The 21,451-nt window shown below is 41.1% G+C and overlaps 1 protein-coding gene across 2 annotated transcripts in view; it reads left to right on the top strand.

The window, feature by feature from the left end:
• The window catches only part of npnta (nephronectin a), a 60,313-nt gene extending 38,862 nt beyond the window's left edge, over nt 1–21,451 (top strand). Inside the window, exons 4-12 of one of the 2 annotated variants that reach the window (XM_083974296.1) lie at nt 4,141–4,260; nt 5,593–5,712; nt 8,603–8,737; nt 9,804–9,926; nt 11,312–11,752; nt 17,370–17,459; nt 18,649–18,747; nt 20,700–20,959; nt 21,230–21,451. In XM_083974296.1, the coding sequence (XP_083830422.1) occupies nt 4,141–4,260; nt 5,593–5,712; nt 8,603–8,737; nt 9,804–9,926; nt 11,312–11,752; nt 17,370–17,459; nt 18,649–18,747; nt 20,700–20,959; nt 21,230–21,340 (1,499 nt within the window). In that variant the 3' untranslated portion in view covers nt 21,341–21,451. Of the gene's footprint in view, nt 1–4,140; nt 4,261–5,592; nt 5,713–8,602; nt 8,738–9,803; nt 9,927–11,311; nt 11,753–17,369; nt 17,460–18,648; nt 18,748–18,973; nt 19,089–20,699; nt 20,960–21,229 lie in introns of those variants that run through there. The other variant, XM_083974297.1, reaches the window with a different exon arrangement.

The following is a 21,451-nucleotide window of genomic DNA, read 5'->3' on the forward strand; positions in this document are numbered from 1 at the left end:
TGTGTGTTTGTTTGTTTTTTTACGTAGAGGAAGCCCTGGCTGTGTCTTGCGTCTGGCATGTGCTGATGCTCACGGAGCCGCCTCTGTCCTAGAATGTGACCATTTCAATGATCCCTCATTTACATTTTTAAGCTGTTTTTCAGAGCAACAGAGAAGTGGAGACCTGTTTCTCTGCCACGCTGACAATGGACAGTGTTGCTATGGTTTTCTGTAATCACACTAATGAGAATGCCAGTTGTTTATTGTGAAAACGAGGAGAGAGGAAGACATGGGTTGACACTGTTAATTAAAAAAAAAAAAGGCACGAGGATGTTGTGTGTGTGTGCAGGTGTGAGTGTCATCATCTTGCTGGAGAAAAACATGGTTGTAGGGCTTGTTAAAAAGAACAGAGCTATCCCTTGTGTTCGACTAGTACAGGATGAATCGCTTTGATTTTCGTCGGTTTGAAAACGAATTAAGAGGCATTAATATCAACCCAGAATGAAAAGAGCACTATTTGCTTCTATGTTCACACACAAGCCAGTCTCAGTGGAGGCGCGAGTGATGACAACAATACCGTGCGTTTGTGCGCGGTGCAATTTCAGCATTCATTTTGCATGACATTGCACCTGTGTTTAGCAAATACAAATGGCAAGTAGGAAATGATATGAGTTCACCTTGACGAGACAGATGCACACCTAAGTTTGCATTCGTCCTTGTAGAAAGTTTCATAGAAATTTGTCCTTGTAGATTTATTGAATCCTCTTCATAACCATGGATACATCCAGATAATATTAATGAACGCAACCTTGAATCAATTAACATGTAGCTTGCTTAACACCATTATAAGGAAATTCATGTCACATCTACTGTAACACTGTGAAATGTCTTCTCCTTGTTATCCTCAGTCTTGTATCTAGTCAAAGTAACAGCTAGCTGTTTTATGACAGAGGACCTTGTGTAGTAAATGCATTCATAAATTGACCCCTATGTACCAAGAGGAATTTATAGTCATGGAACATAAGATTAAGCCTGATGGCACTTGGTAGGATTGAACAAGCAGATGGTCAGTCTGAGGCTGCGTCCCTTCACTCAGTAACATGGCTTTAGTTGAGAACCAAGAGGCTACCATTTATAGGACGTGGGATAGGTCGATGTACAATCTGGGCAACTGCTCAGTCATTCATCCATATTAATCTGTGGTATTTGTTGAATGCAAGAGCTATGTGGCACTCGAAGAATGCACACTGCATATGTCCATGGAGCTAAACGTGGCACCATTTACAATGCGGCTGGCCAAGATGAAAACGACTCCTCATGTGCTGTACAGTGAGATGCCATCTATTTGTGATGCTTCCACTGTATCCCAGGAAATGTCTGTGGTGTTCCTAGATTAAGTTATATATACACATATATATATATATTCATCATCCCTATGAGGAGAATCCCTGTGTAATTTTGCTGTTTGGGCCTGGTACTCCCAGGGGACCCCACACTTCAGTAAGGGGCAGGAGAAATAATTTTAATGGAACATAGAAAAAAAATAAGTGATTGTGGCCAAATCATGCATTCACCCGCTGCATTACCCATTGTCTCCATCAACACCCATAAATATTTAATCCCTACCTACTCACTCATTCTAAATTATGCGTGATAAGACATGAAAAATAATTGGACCTTTCCATAGTGAAGACATTGAATTGAAGCCAAGAGCAGCTTTAAATGATTTCAGCCATTCATAATGTGGGCCTTTATTTAATTTGAAGGAATATCACGCTGTAAAATTAAGCTAAATGCTGTGGTGAATTTCATGTCAAGGAAATTATATAACTGATGACAAAGATAGATGTTAGCTGATTCATGATGAAATCGCAATTGTCTGAATGGCCATGAACTCCTACACATTATAAAAGTGATGTGTTTTTTCCATCAGAGCCACTTATCATGGTTCGAAGACAATTAGCACACGTCACAACCAAATAAGAGAAATACATTATTAAAGTAGAGGCATTGTTACTGTACTAAATATAACAAGGAGTAGATGTAAAAATAAAATCTTACACCTTCTCAAGAGATGTTCTTTTGAAAATGGCTGTGAGCAAGAGCTGTGACCATGAAAAAGCTCATCTGGTAATCATAAGCAGTCATAACATGCCTTACCATCCCGTCCCTCTTCAGTTCAGTGATGCTCTGCAAGAGAAGTGACACCATTTTCTTTATGAGGAAACTTAATCTTAAAAATTGCTTTAGGAGGAGAAAAGAAGTTTAAAGCAAACTGAAATGAGAAATCTTCCTCGCTGTGTCAGAGCAGCGTAACTCCAGGACACTCTATCTTTCCCTTTCTCAAAGCACGAGTGCAAAAAGAATCACGAATCTCCCTAAATAAATTATTGACTTTAGCATACTCAGATTGTACAAATGCACAATAAAGAGTCTCAGTTACTGTAATGAGAGTAATTATTTACTCTCCACCACCACCACCAATTGCAGCATGATCAATATTCTCTTTAGAGCAGTGAGCCTAGAATGCGTATAGATCGTTTTCCCCTTTCTTCTTTTTTTTTTTCTTTACAGCAGGCATTTTGGCTTGTTTTAGCAGGAGATGCACAAGTGTAACCACATATTTTAATGATGGCTCTGATACATTTTTGAGCCAATCAACCATCACACACAGTAACAAAGCTCTGGTACACATGGATGTATTAATGTTATACCTAACCTTTCCTCCTCGGAATAGCTGACAGAAAGGAGATAGAGCAGTCAAAGTCTTTTTGATAGCTTTTTTTTTTCAATTTTAATGCTGAACATTACCCCAGTGTTTCAAAACATTAAATAAATGCGAATCACTATAATTGAAGCCCAATAAATCTTTTTAACAAAGGACATTTGACTTGTAAGAGCAGAAAAAGGTCTGCCACCAAAAATGCTCTCATGCTCATCAAGTCCATATTAATTAGCTTGCTATTGTGTTTGGATGTTGTGAATATTATGGCAGCTACTCAGTCTTCAGTGGAGTCTACAGTCAGGAGGCTTATTATCATTACTCTAATTCATGCATCACTTCATTTTTCATGAAGGACATTTGGACTTGTTCTGGCAGGAAGGACGCATAAGTGTAACCAATACCATTAAACGATGGCCCTGTTCCATTTAGAAGCGTCAGTAAGTCGCCCCGAGGGAGGAAGCGTGCAACAACGGCAGGGTCCCGCTGCACAAAACAGCAGAGTGGAACGTAGACATTACTGATATGATCACCTGAGTTTATTTTCTTTTTCTTTTTGCAATTGCTGCAGTTTCAATGTTGTGGAATGTCAAATATTATGTATACGTGAATGTATTTATTTTACCCAGCTCCCATAAACCCCTCACACGGAGGAGGACAGCAGGAAGCCCACAGGTGTAACCAATAACATTAACGACGGCTCAGTTCCGTTCAGGTGTGTCAGTAGTCACGGCAGCCGAAGGCGGCACGCACAACACCAACGGGGCCCTGTGACAGAAAATGGAACGCAGACATTAATAATGCTATTAGTTTCACCTGTGTTTGACTAGTCAACGTGTCTGCTGTGATAAAGGTATAATGGCTCGAATTTGCATAAGCATCTGACAGAAGTAGAGAGCTCAGGGCATTATTCCTTCTTCCCTGGAGCCCTGCCTGCTTCCAGCTCAGACAGCATCATTTTCTAATAAGATTTCCATGGACTGTTCTGGGTGAGATTTGTCTGGCGTTAAAAAAAAACAAAAAACACTGACATTTTTTGAGAGATGCCGGATGGTTGAGACTAGCTACAATCTGGTGAAGTTGTGGTGAGTCAGCGTGGTAATAACAGCGTCTTTTATCAGCAGGTCCACAGTTGACACCGGCTTCCTGTAAAAATCATCAAAGTGGGGAGTAGCGGGCCTGTCAGAACATGGCAACACTTCACTTCCTCGAAGACACCCTAGTACTCAAGCCCTCCAAAACACACACACACATTAACACACAGAGACAGACACCTTAAACCTGCACTTAAAAGAATGGGTGAGGTTGGACATGATTGACCTCTTCACCTTTGCCTTCTGACTAATTTCACCTCTGTGTGGGAGGGTCTCTCCCTCTCCTCCCCCCCTCCCTCCCTCAGTCCACTTATTCTGTCTCTCTCTCTCTGTCTCTGTCTGCAGACCTGAATGAGTGCGGGCTGAAGCCGAGGCCTTGTAAACACAGGTGCATGAACACATATGGGAGTTACAAGTGCTACTGTCTGAACGGCTACATGCTGATGCCTGACGGGACCTGTGGAAGTGAGTGATTCTCTCTCACAAATACACACACACACACACACAGAGATCTCTGTGACACGTGCATGCAGTTTATTATATATGTTGATATTTTCACTCCTTATCTATTCATCACAACTCATCTGCTCCTGTTTCATGATCTCTCTTCTGGTCTGAAGCCTGAATGTGCTACTGTGAAGCTTTTCTTCACTTCACCACAGATGTGTTCATCTGAATGCCTGCACGGGGCAATGCCGATGACATGTGCTCTCTATTATGAAATACATTTCCCCTCTCGTGTGAGCACGTCTGACAGTAGCCTCACAATCCTTTGATAGACTGTTTTGATTAAAGCCCCGTGTTGATCTGCTTCATTATAGCAGCTCTACGGTCTGAAGAACCCCTGTGAAGAACCCAAAGAGGGCTAAAATTAAAATATGAAAGAGACAATCTTAAGACCCTCGAGTGAATGTGCAGGTCTTATTGGTTGCCCTGAGGTATTCCAAGGAATGGGAGCTGATGCCTGCCCAAGTCGCACCCAATAACTATTTTCTGCTCACATTTCCTCTTAAGGATGGCGTGACTGCCTGTACCTCATTTTAAATAGTTGCCTTTTTTATCAAAGGAAAATTAATTTTCTCCCCTTCAAAGTCTGAATTGCTCACCAGTAAAGGCAATCTCCAACTACGCTAGGTGTTGTGGTTTTATGATTGCACGATAGTGTTAAACACCTTGCTGCTCTTCTTCTCTCCCTTGCTACTGCTTTGATCAATAGATCACTGTAGCATTTAATCAGCCTGGCCTGCCTCAGTCATCAAACTGTACTCCAGGGCGCCTGCGGCAGCTGAAGTAGCAGCAGCAGCAGCATGAGCCTCACTTTTAATTTCCTTTTTAGGGTCCAAAGTTATCAAGAGAGGCTGAACAAAATCTGGTACATTATATTATTATTTTAGGGGGGGGGGTGGGCTTGATCTGCTCAGCAAGGCGCAACAACAGAGGCGCTGCATGCCGGCGCTTTGATAGGGTGGAGACGGATTATGAGACTTCAACAGTGGGGAAGGATAAAAGTTGGTGAGGCAGGATTTGCGTGGGCTAGGTGTGAGCACAGAGCGACTGCGCAGCACAGGGAGCTAATAATGGAGGAGTGTGTGCAGTTCTGTAGTGTGCACCCCATGGGTCAACCTGGCTCATATCAGATGAGGCAGGCGAGTGACTCTGCACACTCGGACTGAAGGATAAAAGAGAGAAAGTGTGAGTGTTTATGTTAGGAAGAAAACAAGTGTGAGAGAGTGGGAGCAGAATAAACTTGTAGCACCGGTGTTAATGTGTTTTGTGTTTCCCCCCTGTGTCCATCAGACGCACGCACTTGTGGCATGGCCAACTGCCAGTATGGCTGCGAGGTGCTGAAAGGAGAGGTCCGGTGTCAATGCCCGTCACCGGGGCTACAACTGGCTCCAGATGGAAGAACCTGTGTGGGTAAGTCCCAGTCTTTATATACGTATATCCTCACAGCCCTGAAAGCTGAGCCTTTATTTCAGCCTCTCTTTTTCATGAGCAGCTCATGTGAAGCATCACAAATGAGAATGTTGTGTTTTTTTAATTTTTCTTTCTTCTCAGCTTTTAAATTTGCTGAGTGATAATCAAATGCTACTGTTTTGGCAGAGCAAGAAAGATAACTTGGCAGTGAAAATGCAATCTGGGAGCTCAAACAGAACCTCTTAGCAAGCAAAGCTGGAGTTAATCCAAAATATTTACTAGTACCTCTTTTTTTTTTTTTTTTTGCTTTGATCAAGGACCTCAGCAATTTACCAATCTTTGTCATCTCCCCGGGATATTATTCCACTTGCCTCTTCCTGCTTTTACAGCAGAAATGTGATCAGGCGAAGCCCACCCCCTCCTGCCCATGCACCGATCATCCCCTCCCTCTTTCATTACCCGTTTTACGTGGCACTGCTCCTCACATGGGTAACTAACAGATAAAGGAAGCCAGTTGAGGCAGTTAACCTGCGTCAGGTTTAAATACAGGCTGTTCCAGACTGGGTTGTTCCTGTTACTCTGCCGTGTACTCCCACTTAACTGCCGGCTGGCTAATGGGGGGGCGGATCGCTGAAAGAGGACGGACATCAATCACGAAGAGCGATGGAGAAGAGGACGGAAAGGTTGCCTTCCACAGGTGTTACGACAGTTTAATGGAATGTTTCCGGAAGCAAATGTTTTATGGGCAGTTTTATGGAGAGTTTCTAATCATATTTATATCCAGTAACTAGAGCCTCATATAAGGGGGAGTCAGTCTGCATAGAGGCAGAGCTGTTTTTACTCATGTGGATGCTGTGAAATCTAACGTGTCAACACATTTTTTGCTCTAGCTCGAAAAGTGACCTTGGCCTGCATTCATCAAACTTTAAAAAGTTACACATGCGTTAACTCTGAAAATCCAACTTACTGTAGCAGTAAAAAATGAGCGTGAAGAACGAAACTCTTTATCAAGTGATTCACTCAGCCAACAAATGATCACTCTCCTTGTTCACAACAGACAAATCGCTTGTTGTGCTGCGATCTCCAACCAGCTCCAACAGACTCTTACCTTTGTCCTACATTGACCAGCAAAAACATCCATGCACTGTGTTTGTAAATCATGTTTTACTCACTATTACTTTCTTTGTAGTTTGTGATTGCATTGATGACTTATATATACATTTTTTACCTGATTTTTAGTTGTATAACATCACCTCCATATGTTTGGGTTGAGTCCAGAGCAACTTCTTTGGGGGTTAGGAGAAAATACAGCAGCTGTCAAGTGACCACATGGTTAATCTCATGTCTGAGCCGGATCCTTGAAAGCTAAAACATATGTAAATTCAATAGCTCCAGTGGTAATTAGTGTGTCAAATTGACATCAAGGTAATGTTTTCATCATAGGGAATTACTGATACAGATGAAATAGCAGAAAATAAGTGGAATGTGCTGCCAGATGAGGTATAGGCTACATCAGGGAAATTGTATAATAAGGAAGACTTAATACCACACTGACATTTGCAGAAATGGCCAAAAATCAATAACTTTATATTTTAAACTGAAAAATCAGAATTGAAAGCACTGTGAATTGTATTATTTCAGCTGACATATTAGCTCTTACTGTTAATCAAATTTCAGTAAAGGACCCTTGAATATTTTAGGAGTGTTTTAATCTGTAAGAAATTTGAGTACAAGTAAAAGTGGGTGGGTTTTGCTTCTATCCTCTGCTTTTAACTGTTTGATGATTTGATTTACTAATTTTTGGTTAAACTGCAGGATTTATAATTGAGTGCAGAGACATTCTCTGATACTTAAAAAAAAATTGACTTGTATTTGCAGTGTGACAAATCAGCAAAAAAAACCTTGATTACATAATGACAGTGTGTATTGATGGTTTTGTTATGGGAGTTTGCAGTGAGACAGCCTCATATTTCAGTGCTGCTCAACCTAGAAATTGTTTCATGTATCAGACATTTTCAAGTAATATACAGTTACAAAGCTTATTGTCTAATCTTGGCTAATGTGTGTAGCCTATGTGTGTGTGTGTGTGTTACTATGACTATAAACCGAAGTCAGATCCGCTACTTTGACTAAAACAAGTCCTTCAGAGCAGGTGGAGCTGGGATTGTGAGGAACAGTATATTGTGTGTACATAAAGCTTGCATTTACATGTGCTTGTGTGTTTTATGTAAAACATAACAATTCACCCCCTCAGTAGCTGAATAAATGCAGATGAAGCCTTCACCTGGGCAGTTTGGGATTAAGTGCCTTGCGGATGAGAACTTCAGCAGTAGCTGTTAAGGGGATAAGGGAGCGCTGTCCACTTACAGTACTTCCCTCTCTGGTTTCCCCAGCTGGTGCAGGTGTCTGTGTGTTTTTAAGGTTCTTTTAAACAAGAGTCCCTGTATCCCCACGGTGCCTCAGCGGCATTATGCAGCAAATAAATTAATGATTTTAAGGCAAATGCTTTGAGCCTCTTGGTGTCTAAATATTAATGCCCACATGCCTGCAAAGGTGATTAACAGAGACACTTAGAATAGGTCATTAAATAATGAAACAAGGTAGCGTGCACTGTATTCTGCTCACTGAACAGAATACATAATGTGCTTTGTTCATAAATGAATACTAACCAGGAAAAAAAAAAGTTGGTATGAATAGAAATGTTTGGTTTTGAATTAAATTGCCTTTTTTTAATCTTCAAGTTTTCCTCTGCATTGTGTTATTTTGAATGCATTATTTGCTGTATGTGACCAACTCTCAAGGGCAACTTATAGTGGAAAAATTATGAATACATTATATGTCAATTTCAATATCGTCTAATAATTTGCATTTGCTTTTTTTTTCCTTCTAGATGTGGATGAGTGTGCAGCAGGAATAGCTGTATGTCCCAGGTTCAGAAAATGCATCAACACCTTTGGTAGCTACATCTGCAAGTGCCACGAAGGGTTTGACCTGCAATATATCAATGGGAAATACCAATGCACAGGTACAGTCTCAAGGCCTCTGCAGTGGGGCTTTTTATACAGAAAACTTACAAAGGTCATAGATGTGCTGAGATGTTTTGATGTGTACACAAGTTATTTCTCCTGATGTAGGCATTTTTTCGTGCACTAAGAAAATTGAAAAGTGGAAAAATGAAAAGAAATGTGTGTGTTGCAGGAGCAGTGTGTGGTTAAGAATTGGTGATGGTACTTGATTTTAAATGCAGGACATCTACTTTTAATGGAGTATTTTATACAGAGGTATTGCTACTTTAATTTAATCAGAAGATCTGGATACTGGGTACTTCTCTCACAACTGGGGACTGAATGTGCAAGAAACGTATTTTAAATAAAAATAGTCAAATAAATTGAGTTGGTTGAGACTACCCCATAAAGCCAGATTAACTGGATAAAACACTTGAGTGAAATCCGTTACCCATGAGATGATAATATCTCGAGTTAAGGCAGAGAAAAGACTGGATAGGAAATGAAATTTAAAGTATGTGAAACCATTTTGTGTTTCTGTACTTTATGAAGATAAGGAAGTAAATAAATAAAAAATATATCCCCCAATATGAAAAGGCTTTTGAATACTTAACATGTAATGAACTTGAGCAGAACCACTGCAATGCTAATGCAACCAGCAATACAGTGATACGGACCTTATTTATGAATACCTGCCATCTAAGATTTGCATTAGTATTCTCCACAAATCCACATTACCTTGAATCTCAGCAGCATCTGGAGAATACACCGCATCCAGTCTTTATTTATTCATTTCTTAAGAACAAACTTTGGAGGTAAAAAAAAGGGCTGAGTAGTGATAGTTAAGAGAATTGAAGGCTGATACCTCTAAGATTCTTCGAAGACCTTGTCGCTTTTACTCGAGGAATAATTCATGGACAGATCTGTGATATTCACTTAAACGCTTTCGCTAACTGTACACACGACATCAGCTTGGAGCCCTCTTTGAAGTGCATGTCAAGATAGCAGCCTTTGATATTCTACTTTATGTGCGTTTCACACTTGCACCCGGTAACTGAATGTTGTTATGTTTCCATTATCTTTCAGACGTGGATGAGTGCTCCTTGGGTCAAAGCCACTGCAGCAGCTTTGCCACCTGCTACAACACGCCGGGCTCATACAAGTGCAAATGCAAAGACGGCTACAGGGGGATGGGCCACGACTGCAAGCGTAAGGATCGAGAACAAAACATTGGCCCCGATGTTCACTTTTGCAAAGAGGGCTGGGGCCTCACATTTTTGTTTTCTTTGCCCATGTTTTTTAAAAAGGTGGGAAAGTAAGGGGAGAGGGAGGAATAGCCTAGCACACAAAGCTGAGACTGAAATTCCTTTCTTCGTAATGGCTGTCAGTTATTACTAGAATCAGCCTACTCCCTTATCACATGCGCCCAGAGTGAGCCCTGACTCCACTTCTTTGACATCTGGACTTTTCTGATCAGCCAACAAAAAAAGAAGAAAGTGAAATATTTTGTTCCCTGGCAGTTTGTCTCATTCTGCTTGCTGACAAGCAGTTCATTAGTCTATGCGTCTGCAGTTTTTCACAGCACCTCGGTGGATAAGAAGTCATTCATTCTCTACAGTTATTTAATAATCTAAGAGACACAACTGGTGTAGTAGTCCGTGCAGCAGAGAGGATGCCTCCTGGCGTAGTGCACTGCAAATACTTCACCCTGTCACCTGCCCAAAGGGTGTGAGCCTCAAGTGCTCTGGGAGTCCAGTTGCAATATCCTATTCGTGTATCACATATCAAAGTCGCCTGCAACCTGAGAGGGCAATACATGTAACTGAGTTCAAACCACTCGCCTTTGTCCACTCTCATTCCTCACTCATGAAACCCTTATGAACGCCCCCAACCACCACCACCACCATCAGCACGGCCACCCCAACCCCCCAACCCCCCAACCTCAGACTGACTTGAAGAATGTGTGGAGGAACAAAGGAAAGGGAGGGTGTAACTTCAATGATGTCAGCAGAGCGAGGGTGATCTCCGAGGCACAGCAGCCTGTTTGAGCACCGAGATCCATTCTACACACACATACATTACACACACACACTCAGAGCAGCTTTGGCCCAATGCTGCGAAGCCTCCGGCTATGAACACTCAAAGAATTACTAATCAGGACAACCATGAAAAAAAAGGCTATTTTTGGAAAAGCAATATCAATTTCACAAAAGTTGAAACTCACAGGATCCCACAGTGCCTCTGTGGGTTAGTTTGCCAGTGCCACATGCCATGTACCCATGACCCCAGCCTACTTTCTCTATTCAGCTGTCCCATTGAGGAATACTATGTCCAGATTTGCACAATGAACAAATGTGAACTTGCAGCGTGCTCGTTGTATGGGCTGTGTGAATTTCACCTTCAGTGAGCTTTGGGACACCCAGTTAGTTTTAGGATGCTAACATTTAGTTAATAGATATCAGGAGAAGTCTCAGTAGACGGAAGAGACTCCAAAAGTCAGGCTAATCATTACAGTTAGTCTACAATTTTGTGCCTCATTAACTCTTAAGTGTTCATATTTCAGTGCTCCATCTGCATCCTCTTATTTTTTTCAGCCATTCCTAAGGTGGTTATTGACCCACCGAGACCAGGCAAGCTGCCTCCAAATCATCACAACCACATCCCGGATTTGGATCAGAGGAGGACAACTACCACCACCACCGCCTCCACCACTACCCGTCGTCCACCAGTGACTCCAAGGAGAATCTTCCCCGTTATCCCCAAATCAACAACAGCCACAACTACGACAAAGGCACCTCTGCCTCCAAGGAGGGTCACCCCACCTACACGCAGGCCGTCAGTTCCCACCCGGAAGCCCTTCATCCCAACCAGGAAGCCCTTCATCCCAACCAGGAAGCCACCAGTTCCCACACAGAAGCCCTACATCCCACCAAAGGCGGTACCTCCCACCAGACACCCTCCAACGCCACCTCCCGTCACCCCTGTGGACAACACCATCCAGAAGGAGGTGACCAAACAGAGAGGGGACGTCCACAGTAAGAACTTGATTTTTATTTATTTTTTACATACTGGAGATAATATAATAGCGTCTTTGCAAATCTGTCAAACAAACATATATTTTTTATCACCTTGTAAGTTTATATGTTGAACCTACTATCAAATAATCGCCTTTCTACAGATCCACGAGATGCAAAGGAATGTTAGCATTCATTTTGAGCCTTGTTCGTGGCCGCCAGATGAAGTCCCACATTCACTCTCATTTAACCCAGTTTTCATTTTTTTCAACCTCCTCCTCTTCAGCTGCTAAATGCGTTTTCACAGAAAACAGATGCTGTGTCTAAAAAAGAGGCTGATGAGAGTGGTGAGAGTGACCCGACACAGTGAAGACATGAACCATAAAACTGAAACAATGAGCTATGACACCTTTTACATCACACATAGAGACATTCAGTTCATAGAGAGGAATTTATTAGAGGAGCTTCAACTGCTCAGAAAACATGATAGTTTTATAATCAAACATTAGCAGGCTCTAATCTCTGTGTTTGATGTTTGATGGGGCGGTGAAGCTTTTGTTTACTTTCGGGTCACAGTCTTTGACTTCAAAAGGCACCTATTTGTCTCGCCATTCATCTTCATCAGCCTCCTGACAGCTCTGCGCTATCCAAATTGGAGCAAATTTCCATATTTCTTCCTCCCAATCCCTGAAACACTGTTTATTATGAAGCATGTCACACTCTGCGGAATCAGGAGTGATGTTTACCTGACAGATGATGTGTATAATCATTGTGTATTATCGTATCCATTTTGTATTCAAACACATGAACGTGTGGCGGTAACTTATCCGAGCAGTTGGCAGTCAGCTCCTATCTGTACACAGTTTGTCTGATGGCTAACCACATGATACAGTAGATTTAAGTTCTGAAAATCTGGCAGGGGACTTAAAGATTGTTTATAATGTACACTGAAAATGGTTGAAATCAAAGGTGACTATCAATCTGATTGATCACAATCAGCCACTGCAATACACAACCCTCTGACATATGAGAATTTGAGGTGATTAGTATGTAAATCAGGCTATACCCACCCTCAGATTAAAGTATGATACGCAGATTGTTAGGAAACAATGCCAAATTGTACAAGACGACAAATTAGTCTCACTAAGTGTTGAAGTAAAAATCTTTCTCTCGAGATAATTATCTTTTTGGCTATAGTTAAAAAAAAAAAAAAACACAACAAACTGGTGCTGGAGCCAGACTGTTGTTTGTCCACATGTCACACAGTGCTGTCTGCCAAGCATGAATCTTTGACACCAGCTGCATTCAAAATGTATCATCAGTCTTTGTTTTAGTTTGACATTCTTCATCAAAACCAAATAACAGAATATCCAGAATATCTAAATACTGCAGCAGTGAGGAGTTTCTTTTGGCTTTAACAAAGACAGTAATCGCTGCAATCATTTGCCACTTTACACCTCTTCAAAGCGATGAATTGTGTTTAATGACATAATCCCTGCGACATGCCACTTGTTAAGACTTAAATATCAGTTCAAGGCCAAAGTCACACTTACTTTATATATCGGCACTAATACATGATTTGTCTGCTGGCAATTATGCTTTATTATAGTATTTAAAGGATAAGGTTGTTTGAGTTCTATATTTTTCTCTTCATCAAAAAATCCTGTGAAAAGCAAAAATGAACTCATTCATTCTCTTTCTGAAAGCTTTAAATGGCTTAGTCCTGTGACATCCTGTTGCACAAGTTGACAACAATTTTCTTTTCACTTCCACTGGACTAGAAACATTCATAATCTGGAAACATAAAACTTAAATAATTTAAATGGCTAGGTGCAATGTGGATGGAGAGGGTTAGGGCCGTGACAAAAATGGAATAAGGAATATTTATTCATTTTTCACCCGTTCTGATGCTGTACATCCTCAAGAGCAAACCAACTGCATATCCGCAGGTCAAACAGTCACCAACAGGTCCACTATTTGCTTCTTTTTGAGCAATGATTGCTAAAAACTAGCTACCTACAGTGAAACAACTTTAAAAAAGAATGTACTATGCTGTATATTTGTGAGCCATATTTAAAAATGTATATTGTGTGGTGTCATCTTTATGACTATAACGCTGTTTGCATTGTTCGAATGCAACACTTTTGTATCTGCCAAGTGTTCAAAGCTTACAACAAACAGGTCAAACTGAGAAATTTGCACTTTATGATGCAGCCGTACAGAAAAAGCAGCAGAGGGTGATAATTGAGTAGGTGGAAATCCAGATGCACCAAAAGTATAAATTGGACAGCAATTGTTATTGAACATGATTGAAGTGTTTTTGTGCTCCGCTCTCGTCTGCACTGTGAAAGTCTGTTTTTACCAAAACCCAACATTATAGTCCTTAAACATAGAATTGTTTGTCGAGAACAGCAAACTGCAGCATAAGAGGTGAGACACTGTGGTTCCTACTCACCTTGCCAGATGGCATCACATAATTAGAAAAAGGAAAGAGGAGAGAAGATTACATTAACACCTGTCTGCACTGCTTGAAGGAGACATCAATCTAATAGTTCGCACCACGGCAGAGCAGTTCTGGAAATCAGAGCCTCCTGAAGATGGTTTGAATAAGATGAGAGAGGGAAGGAGGAGAGACACCGCTGAGTGATTATTCAAATAATTAGACGGAAATAGGAATCATTTGAATAAGAGCCTAGGGGCAGGAAGAAACACTTCAGCTGTGCCTCAAGTGAAGGTGTGTGCAGTGGTCAGAGCAGTTTTCAAGCCTTTATAGTTTATTTTCAGACACTTCAATCAACATTATCATTGCTGTCCAATGAAAAAATGTTGTATACTCTTATTTTATCTTCAGTATTTTAAAATATAAATTCACATTCTTAGCAAATATCTACAGAGAACATTATCACTACACACATCTGTGTCAAAAATGCATCTGTAGCTAGGAGGTGATTTATCTTAGCCTAGCATAAAGGATAGCAACAACAAGCAGGGAAACAGCAGGCCTGGCTCAAAGCACACCCATCAACACATCTCAGACAGCATGTTTAATCCAGCAGGTCCTCAAGGCTAAACAGCCATACACAGAGGTTATTTATGGAAGTACAGTAAATACAACAACTACTGTACTTGGTCAGAGAAAATGTATGGTTTAGGTTAAGATGGGTATGTGCTACTGTACATGCTAGAGGACAATTGTTATCCAATAAAAGATCAGTTAGGCCAGATTTTTAAAATCTTTTCAAATAGCTCTCTGTAAGAAAGCAAATGATATTTCCCAGAATGTAGATGTACTTCTCTTTAAAGGACTAGAGGCTTCTCTGTAATATGAGAAAACCGTCTAACCCCTTTTATTAGGCTAATTTAAAAACAAACAAACATCTCAACAGCATCTGGATTGAGAGAAAATGCATTTACATTAAAGTACTACGTTTTTCTAAACTTAAAAAGGCTTTTACCCAGCGGATGATAAAGTATGATGGCTTGATGACATGTGAACAGAAGAAAAATTATGCTGCATTAACCTTTTTGCATTTCCACTTAAGCCCGGTAGCCTACACACATAAAGATTTTCTAAATCTCAACAGATTTTTTTTATCTGTGAGAGACCCCACACATGAAGATAAAAAATCGGTGACTCAGGGCCGACAGTCGTAAATATTGAACATGTTTAATATTTACGATTGTCGGCGCCGACCGTTTTACAAGCCGATTGTCGGGAGAATTTGACTCTTAACACACCACACACACTACAGGAGAATCTCATAAAATAATCTTAAAAGCCTAAAATAATCTGACAATTTTTGTCCTTGGTCGGAAGGGGGGAAATCGGGGCAAAATCAGACAGATTATCTTTATGTGGGTGGTAGGCATTAGTCACACTGCCTCTGAAAAATTCTGAAATATGCTGTTCATAGAAAAAAACAAAAAAAAACACTGATTTGTTTTGGTTCTGTTTGTTCAACATTTTGGCAGAACATAGAAAATCCCTCTAGAGCAGCTTTCATTGACCCCCCACCCTCAAATATTTGGATTTAACAAACCACAAAGGTCAAATAGAACAGCCAGTGCAAAACATGTAATATTAAGTATTTCAACATACAGTAAACAAAGTGTTCTATGTAACCATGCAGAAAGTTTGGTTTTATGTGCAAAGATTTTAAGATACTTGAGATTTCTGCCCGACAACTCAATGCAATGAAAAGGAATGGCATTTTGTTTGTGGTGCTCAAAGCTTAAAAGGATTTGAAGCAATTTGTCTTTGCACAAACTGTGCCCCAGTTACCCTGGATAATCCACTGACCTTGCTGGGAAAAGTTTTCATTTGAACTACTTTCTACTGAAGGAAAACTGTTGATAGCGAGACCTACAGAGCATACAAAGTAACCAGGACACTGTTCCTTTTGAGCACATACAACTACTCAAAGCTATAATTTCAATTGTTTGCGTAGCGTATTTCTTCATGTACAGTCAATGTGATACACCTATAGAAAATGATATTATGATATATCTCTTTTTTCTGCATGTTTTTGGTGATAAAATATGTTATTTGGGAATTATTTTTGGAAGCAGCATGTGTGTCAGAATTCCTGTCATGATGACACAAACAGCTATTTTTTACTACGAGTCACACACTGTCCCAGTTCAAATTACTGCTCCCTTAATTGGCACATCACTTATTTTTTATTCTTTATATATCCACTCTATGACCGGATGCAAGATTTCTGGGGTGGGGTGGGGGCATGTCTGTGCTTTCCTTAGAAGCACAGACACACACACACTGAGTTCTACATGCTTGGGATTGCTGGAGAGCCTGGTGTGAGAGTGTGACCTCCCTGCTCTCAGATTCCTTCGACTGACAGACTACATCAGCAGTGTGCCGGGTGGTGCGACCCAGCGTGAGGTTAGAGGGGGGAGGTTTGGTGGTTGGGAACTTTGGTGGTTCAAGTGCAGGTTACAGCATATTTGTAGCACATGGACAAGAATCTGTCTGGGACGCTGAGAAATTTGGCTCATCAGCAAATACTGTACAAAACACACTAAAACTGTTGCAGTCTGTTTATCTCTACTTTGCTTCCACTGACACTTTTCCTCATAAGGGAATTTAAAACCAGTTAAGATGACTGTTATCCTGACGGAGTTAAAGGCTTGAGCATTTTTGCTGCAAAATATTTGTCACAGTACTGTACAAGTATCAACTTAATTTGCTTCAATTGTCAGTTGACCTTTCATATGACAGCTTGGCCTTTAGTATTTTGGGCAACGTGACCCCATTAGAGAAGGAAAGAGGCTATTTCAGGACTGGCTGTACTCTATTTGTGTGTTTGTGTGTACAGTATGTATGTATGTGGTTACTAGTTTCGTAGCAGTAAAATTTACCCAGTAGTTGCGTCAGATGAGCAGTTGCCCTTTTTCTTGTAAAGAATCACATTTGACTTCTGGTCTTTCTAAAGGTTTCCTCAAGTATTCAAATCTCTGTGGTGCTTAGCTCTGGATACGCAGGCACTAAACCATGACATTGTTGCATCCTTGTGGAGTAATGAAACAAATCCACACAATAGCCACAAACAGGGATGCATCTGAGCAAATATAATACATTTTTATTAATCCTTTATCTAAACCTGCGTCTCTCTCTCCACAGTCCCTCGGAACCACGGCCACAACAACGTTCTCGGCATCGATTTTGACATTGAGCTCGGCAACACGGCGGATGAAGCCAAAGATGACCCAGGTAAACACGACACATTTTTGACAAAGATAATCAGCAAGCGGCAGCGGCAGCAGCAGCCCGGCTCATAGCAGATCACTGCAGAGCTCAAATGATGACAGACGAGCCACGTTCGCTGCGGGCAAAATGAAAGTGACAACCAAACTCCTGCGGTGCTGCTGCGGAGGTGAAGACATGATAGTGACCAGATGTGTTTTGATAGGCCTTCCACCAGGAGGTGACACATGACGTCTGGCTATATCCGTTTAAATAATGGCTCACAGCCTACTGCCAGACTTTTTCCACTTTTCACATTATGCTTGACTGCATGAATGATTAATTGATCATTATCAAGAACATCACTGCTCTGTTCATAAGCTGCATAGCACCCAATGTAGAATTCCTACAAGAACAATAAGAAAATAGATTTTGTGAAGATACATTTTATCTTGTATTTGCTCAATATGATTTATCGATGTCGGTGGTATGCAGTTTAAAATGCCTAATGACTTAGTTTATTTTGGTTCACAGTGCATCATTTGCTATGCGGTGTCAGGAGAGAAGGTGTTTTCATTGGCTCAGAAAACGAAGTGAGAAGTGTTTTTTGGAAACATGTTTCAGTTGCGAAATGATGGATGTTTTTCTTATCTTCGAACCAATTTGCACAGCAATGCATGGATAATACTGTTACTGTGTTGTCTACATTTTCTTAATGCTATTGTCTAGGCATCATGGCCAAGAAGGAAATCATCACTCATTGAATATTATGACTCTCTGCTGTAACCATAATGTATTTTATTATGGTGTATGGCACGCATACTATAGGCTGTGTGTATGTGTGTAGAAGCAGCATACTTACACATGCACCCACACCCACACACACAGATATCAACAATTTCAGCTACTGTTACAATATTTGTTATTCCTTAGATGAATGCATCTCTGCTTTTGATTTATGCAGCTCCATTTTCACTCGCTTCTTCCTCAATGCATCACGTCTCTTCAGAGATTACAACATCATGACAAATGTTTACACTTTTATTGTATCATCTTGTTCATCACAAGAAGCTTCAAGAGTCCTTTCGCCCCCGGTGAATTTAGAGGCTCACAGCATGGCTCCTGTGAAGCATCACGGAGAGCAGTCTGAAGACTTTTTGCATGTGTGTGTGTGTGCTCTCCACCTCTCTGAAAAGTGTATTTCTTTTCTCCCCAGAGTCAGGGTATCTGAGCTGCTCCTTTGATGATGGTCTTTGCGGCTGGATCAGGGACAAAGATGGAGACCTGCATTGGGAGACGACGCCTGATCCGTCAGGTAGTTAAAGTGTGGGAGGTGGAGGAGGAAGAGGAGGAGGAGGAAAAGAAGGAGGAAGATGCTGTACTCCTCCCACTCACATGCTCAAATAAGGGAAAACGTTGTATTTTATAGTCAGTAAATGCAAATAAGCAAAGTTGTGTTGCTTTCCCGACACGCACACACATGCAAACACACGCAAGGTCAGACAATCTAAGCAGTTCTGTTTTGTTCTGCTCAATTACAGGTCAAGATGAAAATTACTTGAGGGAAGTAGTCTGTCTTCTCTGCAGATTAGCACTTTGCTCTACAAAGTGATGCAAATGAGACGTGGATTACACCACCTGTCACTGATACCTGTGGCTTGCTTTAAACGGGAACACAACACTGTTTTTCTTGGGGGGGTTCAGACAGTGAGTAGTTCTGGTGAATTACACTGAGTGGACTCAGTGGAGGCAGTGTGAAGACTAAACAGTGCAGCATACTGGCACTCTTTAAGTGACATTAACTGCATGTGGCTCCCACAGCCAACTGGCTTAGTCTTGCAGTTACAGTAGTAGCCAGTTTCTAAGACATACACACAGAGGCCTCTATTCAGCCAAGTTTGTGCTCCCTCATTAGTGCAAATAAAGATTTTTACCCCAACTTGGAAAATCGTTCACAGTAAATCACAAGCTAAGCCCTGACTAAGAGGCAACAGTTCTCTTTGCAGTAGCCTCATCATGAACATGTTCAGTCAGAACATTTGAATAATCTTTCATTTATATGTGTGTGTCCATCATCGCATGCATCTTCAGGGTGTTGTGAAGCATGTAACTATTAACTGTTCATCACTTTAAGTTGTTTTGATAGACAGCCACAGGCAAACACTCATGGCTCTTAAAGGATTGGCACAGATTTGGAGGCAGTTCATAACTTATGCAGAAAGCGTCTGTGGCCTCCAGATACTTATTGGACCTCCTGTGGTTCACAGCAGCCATACACAGATCCACTAAATAAGCAAAATGCATCAACATTATTACCCTGAAGCACTTTAACCTTTAAATTTTTAAAACTGTATAGATCTAATATCACTAACTAATGTATAAATTAATAGTAAAAAAGAAAAGCCCACCGGCAACTAGATTTACTTTGAGTTGAAAAACATAAGTGGGTCAAGTCTTTTTTAAGTGAATATTTTTTCACGATCTCTTATTGCATCACCTTTATAAATTGCACAGTTGGATGGAAAATGTATTATTACATACAAAAAGACCAACTCACCTACATGCACCTATCTACATACCTATTTATTTAAAAAAGATCAGTCCCCCCCCCCTAACTGTGTAGTAGTACTAATGTTTATTTTTTGTTTTTGTCTTGCACACATATATTGAATTTCATACTTCAACTGAGTTTCATAAAGAAATCAATTTGGTAAATTCGTATCAATAAGCCCACACAAATGAGTTTCACTTGTCATTCCATTGACATAGAATATTTGACCAGAAAACCATAACTGTGTCAGGTAAGCATGATGTCCCTGGGGTTTTGAAAAAAAAGTTGCGATCTCACATTTTTTCAAATTACATGGCAATTTTAGGAGACAGATGGTAAATGATAATGGATTAAATTCCCCAAATATGTTATTGCAAGATCTGACAGAAATTTGCAGAGCACATTCACTTAGTTTTTATTATTAGTTGTAAAAATACATGTGTTAGTTTGGATGAGTTGCTCAGATGTAATAGTCTGAGTAAGCCTGCTGCAGACTGTCATATTAAAACTAAGATGTAAAATTTCTGAGCAAATAAATGCTAATAGAGTCTGAGACTGGGGGTTTTGCTGGAGGGAGTTGCATTTCTGAGCAGCCGGGGTGCAGACTGAATGAGAACCCATTGTGAGAGGATGTGCTGAGGATGCATGGAACATGGCTCCACCAGGTTAATTTCATTAACTGACTCTATTAGTCTGTCTGTCACTGGTCTCCGCAGGTGGACGGTACCTCACCATTCCTGAGGTTGGAAACAAGAGAAGTGGACGAGGGGCCCGGCTGGTTCTCCCACTCACCCCTCCCTGGAATGACGGCAATCTGTGCCTGTCTTTCCGGCACAAGTTGGCAGGCCACCACGTGGGCATGCTGCAAGTGTTTGTGAAGAAGGGGAAGCAGTACAGTCCGGCAGTGTGGGGACGGACAGGTGGAAATGGCTGGAGACACACCCAGATCACGCTATGGGGCACAGGCCTTGAGAGTGTAAGTCTAAGAATAAAGACGTCAAACAGGTTCATTCATGAAATTTGAATTATTTCCACTGATATATTTGACAGTAGTGGGGAGACATGTTTGTGTTCCTGTTGATGAAAAATAAATCAGAGCAACAGTCTGCATTTCAAAAGAGTGGATCTGTAAAATTTAAGATGGACGTCACCGTCGAGAACAGTTTTCTTTCATCGTGAAGTAGCATGCTGTTGATTGCCCCTCCATGGTACTGACTCAGTGTGCATTGTGCCATTGTTCCCCCAGGTGATCCTGAAGGGGGAGCGTGGGCGAGGCAGGAGTGGCGAGATGGCCGTGGACGACATCACCCTGAGGAAAGGCTCCTGCACAGAGGAGCACAATCTGAGGAGACTCTAACTGACAGAGCAGGAGAAAAGAAAGGCAGAAAGAAAACAAGAGGGAAAAATCATCTCAAAGAGAGAACTGACTCTGTTATGACACCCCCTCACTCTGCCTGAGTTCTCGCCG

This window comes from Trachurus trachurus (assembly GCF_905171665.1).
Source record: "Trachurus trachurus genome assembly, chromosome: 1".
Classification (NCBI taxonomy): domain Eukaryota; kingdom Metazoa; phylum Chordata; class Actinopteri; order Carangiformes; family Carangidae; genus Trachurus; species Trachurus trachurus.